Source organism: Condylura cristata, unplaced genomic scaffold (assembly GCF_000260355.1).
Source record: "Condylura cristata isolate star-nosed mole 26May11 unplaced genomic scaffold, ConCri1.0 scaffold00035, whole genome shotgun sequence".
In the NCBI taxonomy this organism is placed as follows: Eukaryota; Metazoa; Chordata; class Mammalia; order Eulipotyphla; family Talpidae; genus Condylura; species Condylura cristata.
The window spans coordinates 11,003,226-11,010,522 of NW_004567136.1; the positions used below are offsets into that span (position 1 = coordinate 11,003,226).

The 7,297-nt window shown below is 40.9% G+C and overlaps 1 protein-coding gene across 2 annotated transcripts in view; it reads right to left on the minus strand.

Annotated features, from left to right (window-relative positions):
* The window catches only part of MCTP2 (multiple C2 domains, transmembrane 2), a 144,778-nt gene that overhangs the window by 112,766 nt on the left and 24,715 nt on the right, over nt 1–7,297 (minus strand). For both annotated transcript variants that reach the window (XM_012732763.1, XM_012732764.1), the window contains exons 4-7: nt 6,010–6,152; nt 5,185–5,261; nt 4,601–4,712; nt 1,147–1,182 (exon numbers count right to left, since the gene is read on the minus strand). In XM_012732763.1, coding sequence (XP_012588217.1) covers nt 1,147–1,182; nt 4,601–4,712; nt 5,185–5,261; nt 6,010–6,152 — 368 coding nt within the window. The remainder of the gene's footprint in view (nt 1–1,146; nt 1,183–4,600; nt 4,713–5,184; nt 5,262–6,009; nt 6,153–7,297) is intronic.

A 7,297-nucleotide genomic window follows, 5' to 3' on the forward strand; every position in this document is an offset into this window, starting at 1 on the left:
ATGCTGGGAAACTTTACTGCTTCAGATGGTTACAGAAACCCTTCAGCGGGGGAGCAAGAGCAGGCTCCCTTTCTTGGTAAGAAATGATGTTCTTCTACCCTCTAGTGACTATAAAGGAATAAGACAAAAGTTGGAGGGATTTCTGAGACAGCTTCTCAGTATTATTTATGGTCTCTTAATTTTATTTCTCAAACAAAGCCAAGTCTTAGAAACCTAGTGACCTTGGGAGGGGAGTGGAGAATAAAGCACCTGGTCTTAGCTATTTTTGAAGTATTCAAAATATACTTTCAAGAGGATATACATTCTAGTAAGAGTCAGAACTTGGACTCCTTTGGATTTCAAACAGTAAGGTTTGCAAAGCATGTCTTCTTCCTAAATGACTTTGGAGAGTCGGGTTATAAGTCTCTCTCTCTCTCTCTTTCTTTCTTTCACTTTGTCTCTCATTCACACACACACACACACACACACACACACACTCAGACAGTCCCACAAACACACACAATTTTTGTTTATTTATCTTTACAGTAATCTCTACGTTAATCATTTAAATTATAACCTGACTTGTAATAACTGATGAATTTAGAACACATTCCTATTTGGGGATACCTATATTTTTCACAAACTAGACAGTAGTGTGCAATTGCTCAAAAAGATGCAAACAATGTGAAAAAAAAAACACCAGGACATCATGAAATAATCCTGGAATAAACTTAAGGTAATACATGGCTATTGAGAAGAATATAAGAAGGGTCTTCAAAATTGATGACATATTCATCTCAATTAATCTTTTCATTGCCCCTATCACACAAAAGCTGGGTTCCTTGTAATGGTAAATAACTTCCTAAAGGATTAAAGCTAACTGCACTGCTCCGAATAATCCAAGCTTAATGAAGTGTAACAGTCTGACATGGTTGGTACATATGAAATGTCACTACTAAGACAAGGGGAAGTTCAAACATCTGGCTAGACCCTTATTAAATGAAATTTCAAAGGAGATGTTGTTTCTGTTGTATTCACAACAGCATGAGAGGGAGAAAATGCTGTCATATGTAAATGTTGGATAATATCCATCATCTATACATCGTGTTTGCTACAAACATGATTTTTTTTTTACTAAATGATATATAGGGAAAAAAAGTTATTTACCTTGCTGGCGCTCAACCGCTTCCGATTTGACCATCGCTAAGGATTATGTCCATGGAATGGAGGAAAATAGCAAAAAGGAATAAAAAGAAAGGAAATCATTAATGACATCGTTGTATTATTACATGACTGAGACAGTAGGGCTATGTTTCAACAGTCAACACCCAACCTCTAAGGTTACTAGGAAAACACATATGTGAGCAAGAAAATAGAGAAAGAAAATTTCCTGGGGTCAGTTGAAATCATTTTCTCAGGATATTCAATAGCGAAAAAGACAAGGACATAGGAATCCAAGTCCTTTGTTAAGAGCACATCCATGTTCTTAACTGCCTCAAGCACAATAATTTTAACTCTAAAAGCAACGAGGAAAGGCAGTTTTCTCCTACTGGAAATACCCAGAAACAATTATGAAAGTTTTTAAGAAACTCATGGGCAATGTTAGTTGATGTTCAGGTCTTCATAGCTGTAAATGCTAGAAAAGAATAATTCCATTTATCTTCACTAGTAAAATCTCAATATTCAAATTAGCAGAAAAATTCTGAGTTCCTCCTACACAATTAAGAAATCTTGGCTAGAAAGCCAGAATAGACACAAAAGCATTTTCTGAACACAGTTTAACTTCACCACTGTTCTCTTTGAACTCTCACTTGCCATGCTAAGATTGCTGGATTTCAGCTACAATTAGAATTCTCTTCTAGCAAAATCCTCTCCTTACGCCATCCAGTACTGCAAAGCTCTACTCTGGCTGGTTAACCAGCTAACTGGATGTTAAAACTTGGATAAATTTGGAAGATTACAAATCAATTATGAATCTAATCGAGCAGAGCGCATTCACTATTATGCTTAAAGAAAAATACCTTTAGGCAAATGACCTTTCCACTTTGCCAATATGTCTTCCCAATAAATTAGAAACCAGAAAATAAAGAGTCTTGGGGGGAAATGTGCTTCCATGCCAGTGACCAGCAAATAGAAATGCTGGTACACCAATGACTTGAAAATATTTCCCAGTAGAAAACACTTCCCTGGATGAAAGTGTTAAGCCCACGCTCAGTACAGGACACGGACCTCCAGACACTAAATCTTGGCACTGCGCTCCAGTCTCGCTGCATTTTCCCAACAGTGTCGTGACAGATGCATCCTCCCAAACCACCACCAAAATGAATCAAAATCTTCCCAGTGCATCAGGTTATTTGGGGCCTTTTCATACACAGTTGTTTGAATTCTTATAGTCATCATAAGTGATAAACAAAGTGGGTAAGGACACTGCTAGACGTGCCTCTTAGAGCCTGTTTAGCAACATCCCAAGAGCCACCAGAATGCCAAGCACTGAATCTGATTGTTATAATCCTCAGACTGGTAAAACAGATACTGTTGTTTTCATTTCCATTTCATACATGAGGAAACTGCGGCGGAGAGAAGCTAAGTAACTCTCTGCATTTGACCTGATCACTCAACTTCTCAAAACTAGCAAGCTGGGACACAACCCAGGCTATCTGAAAGCAGAACCTCATGCTCAATGTGAGCCTTTGTTGGTGGGGAAAACGAAAGAGACTGAGAGGGGGGCTGAGGGGCTGAGCTGGGACCCTGCTGCTAAGTGGAGTTTGCTCTTCACACTCACAGCTCGGGCACAGGGACCACAGACCCCATAGACCCTGCACAAGCAGCCTTGGAGGCTGGGGGAAAAGTTCGGGAAACTGGGAATCAGAACAGGGAATCAAAACAGACTCCATCACTGGGAGTCAGCAATGTACCTTAGAAAGAAGCTGTTCCCGGCTAAACAGCCCACTGTCTCTCCAGACTCCGGGGTGAGTGATTTCCATTAAAAACCCAGTGTCAAAATCTTTCAGTATGAAGTTCAATTCAATAAAAGCTATTTTACTTTATATAATTTCCATAGTATCTACTGTAGACCAATATGCACATTGAAAAGCCACAGGAGAAACTACTCTTTGTTCAGCTACACTTTAATCCAGTATACTTTATATACACAGAAGACAAAATGACCAAGCAGACCGTGTAAGAGCAGGCAGGGGTCTCTGTATCACCACACCACATAGAGACATTTAAAATAAATACACTGGACAGTAGACCTCTGCTGCTCAAGCACGAGCAAAGAAAACGAGACAGTGCCTGTGTGAGCAGATACCTTGGTGACAAACTCTGGAGGTGTCAAGGAAAGAGCAAACCAAATAAGAGAAAAAGTGAGCCAGATCGTTGGACCTCCCAGCAATATTCTTTGAGATGTTTTACAGAAACAAACTCGAGCTGCATCTAATATTAATGATTCTGCAATTTGAAATATATTTTAACTAAACTGGCATGACTTTAAAGCTCTTCCTCTGGCACTAGAGAAATATATTAAATATATTAAAAATATTGAAAGCTAGGGTTATTGCAGAACATACTGCAATATACTACAGAAAAATTCATAAGGCAAATAAATATATCCAAATATGCAGCTTTTGACCTGGGGAAATTACCCAATTTTACCGACCTCACTTAAATATCAAAAAATGTTTTAGAAGATATTCGCTGGCAATTGCTAAAGCATGTGGCAAACAATGGTGGGATATGGAGCACTCCGGTTATCTAATCCAGTGGGAGGCTCTAAAGACTAAGAGAAGCCAAAGAAAACCCCTTCTTTGTTATATCAGAGAGAAAAAAAGTTTAGTTTCAACATTAAGACATGTCAACATCAAAATATCAGCTTTATTGAGGTCTCACAGTGCCACCTCTTAAAAATTAATAAACAGAGCTTTATTTTTTTTTCAGTTATTGTTAAGAAAATTCTCAAATTCAAATTAAAAATTGCCGCTATGTACATGACTTCTGGTGATGGCAATGTCTGTGTGCAGCTTTCCTACTTCTTCACACTATCATCTGTGCACTTACTAGTAAATCAGTCATGACAGTCATCGTGAAAATAAATTACAACTCACAGCAAAGGTAATGTCAAAATGAAGAATATTCTCCTCCATGACCCCACTGCCTCCATTCAGGAAGTATTACTGGAGGCCTAATTTATAAACAGGCTTCAGATGCTAAATATGCCCAACTTTTAACACACTTTGGTCCCTCTGCAAGTAGTCAGTAGCCTCTAAAAATACCTTCAAATAAGTTACCATCAAAAGACCAAAGAAAACTCTACATGGAAACCATAACATTAGCAAAGTATATCTCATAGGACATGTTCTAAGCAAACCGTAAGGACCACGTGCATTTTACTAACAAGAGACCAATGTGCACCCCTAACCAAAACAGGGGTAACTCCTTAATGTATTTTCTTTCCAAAGTCCCAAAAGAAAAAATGTCTGTACCCCAGACGGGGGATTGTAAGTTTTCACAGTGTTGTTTGTATCCCCCCAAATAATCACAACACTCTCAGTCACCCGCTCGTGCAGTTAGCAAAGGACAATAGCTCTGAAGAGTTGAAAAAGAACAAAAGGGTCACACTTACATGTCTCTTGAAATCGCCCTGTTTTACGACGAGATTCAAATTCAACACAATCACCCCCATGTCATCTTCTAAGCTATTGGGATCTTCCAACTTTAAAATATGCTCAGTTGTCCTGCAAGCAAGGAGCAAGTCAGCGTTAGCTCGTCCTGGCAGTACAGGAAAGTTACTTGAAGCATCAGGAGCTGATGGTTAATCTCCCACCTCGGAGGGAGGGTGACACATTTAAAAAAGCACCAAATCCAGTGCAAACCAACCGACTCTAGGGGAGAGAACTGCCTGATTCAACAGTTGGTTAAGCGACATTTCTTCCCTCTCTCCCAAATACAGCTTAAGGACTTTTGGTTTTCAGTTAGGTAGATTAATTAACTCAAACGTGACCAAAGGAAAATGTAAAATCCAACACAAATGTTTAAACACATGATGGAAGATTTAATATCTGATTAATATCTTGGGCAGCTCAAAAAAAAAAAATCATAGGAAAGCTCTCTTTCGTCTTGGTCATCTGCCCTGGACAAAGACATTTAACATTGTCTTGAGTTCCCTCTAGGCTCCTGGGTAACAATTCAAGTTAAGATATACGATACCTGTTAAGTTCCAGATCACTGAGAACGATAAAAGCAGAGCCCATGAAGTCAGAAGTAGTGAGGTCTCGATCATAAACCTACAAGCGGAAAGGAGACCAGCAACACACAGAGCATGAGTTTATCGAACATAAACAAATGCAACAGGCTGGGAATCTGGAAATCAGTCTTCAGATCTAAATATAATTTGTACTGTACAGCTAAAGAGAAACTTGACTAAGCGGGTGGAGAGAACACAAATGACTCAAACTTGCCCATTTTACCTCCCTCTGCCAAAACAACAGCAAAAAAATCCTTTTAAAGCAGAACTCGTATGCATTAAAATATTATGTGCAATGGACCACTCTCTGTAGCTTAAACGGTCGCTCATTAAAATTTAGTATTTTCTCAGTGAGCAGATCTGCCAATTAAATAGAAATTTGCTAAATATTCTATAGCAATTCCAACTCATGCAGTTTTAACCCAGATGTTTGAGCAACCGATGCTTACAGCCAGTAGCTGGGAGCTCTATTAAGTATAAAGTTATTCCTAATGAGAAAGGCTTTCCTACTTGGTGTTGCTGCTTAACAGTAATAATTCTTCCACGTTCAGTAAGTTTAAACACAACCAATGGAGAAATTATTTTGCCTATGATTTTTGGTAACACATATTCCATTAATCTGGCTCCCCGCAAAGGGTATAAGGAATCCCTTGCCTACTAAGATTTTTAACCCAGTGCTGAGAATAAAAAAGAGTTCATTTGGGGAAGTTCCCTTTTAAGAGGGCAGAGCTTGCTGAGAAAGAAATGATTTTAAATAAAAAGCAAATCTGAAAGCCATCTGGGGTTACCTTCACACGTAGCTTTTGATCAAGGCTTTGTATGGGTAACACGACTATCTCATCCCAAATCGGGTTCAAGTTCTTATATATGACTTTGCTTTTGTACAGTGTCTTCCCATTCAGCTTGAATTTCACATAGGGATCGCTAGTGCCTTCAAAAGAAAAAGAGAACAAGACAGATCTTAAAAATATACATGCAAATCTAGACTCTCCATTAAATAAAACGCCTTTCCCGCACTCCCAGGAACCCCGCATTTCACCAGGCACACCCAGAACAAACGTCTCCCTGGCGGAGACAGAGACCCCCGAGGTGGGAAGAGAGAAATTAAACCATTTAGGATAAATGTCTGATTCTTCTTTGCTTTTTTTCATGGTGGAATATAAAGGGGCTCCTTGAACTTTTCTGCTTTGTTGCATTGTGTAGATGTCATCACTACGCCCCTCCACAAAAATTCAAGAAAATCGCCCTCCCGGGACCCCAGCCCAGGGTGTCAGGACCGTGGGGGAGGGGTCCATCCTCTGCAGAATGTCAGGGAGTCCCTGAGAAGGGAAAGAAGCAGTTTGCAAACACTGGGCCAGATGGCTGACTCAACAGAACCCTGTGCACTAGAAGATAATTGTAATAAATAAACCCATCTCTGGACTCAAAGCCTAGGGGGACCCACGAAGGCTGGCCATGGGGGGTGCGGAGATCCAGCCCACAAAGTTACCATTCTTCCCCACCTGCCGCGCCTGCCCCCAAGCAGGGCTTTGTCTCACCAGGGCCAGCTGAACGTCACACCGCCCTCCGCTGGCCCCAGGGTGACACCCCTGACCCACCACTCCCCCTGACTCGGGAGCTTTGAAACAGATGCCAGAAGGAATGAATAATCTGTCTCAGCCCCTCTGTCCAAAGCAAAAAGGGCCAAAGTCAGACCCTCCTCCAGCCTCTCCAGATCAATGGAGGGAAAAGTGCTATGAGAACCCATGAAGGATGTGTCCACAAGCATGTAAGGGATGCAAGCATGCCATCATGCGTGGGACATGTGTGCTGCTTTTGTACAGCATCTTCCCACTCAGCTTAAACTTCACATAGGGATCGCTAGTGCCTTCAAAAGAAAAGGAGAAAAATACAGATCTTAAAAATATACATGCAGGCCCTCCCTGGTGTCACAGCGGGTTAGGACACAGCACTGCAAGCTGCAAGCTGGCCACAGCCGCTTCAGTGAGAGTTCGATCACCCACCCCAGAGGTGACCCACAAGGTGCGGCAGACCTCTCCTGTCTCCCCGCTGCTCCCCTCAGCAGTGTGCTTTGTC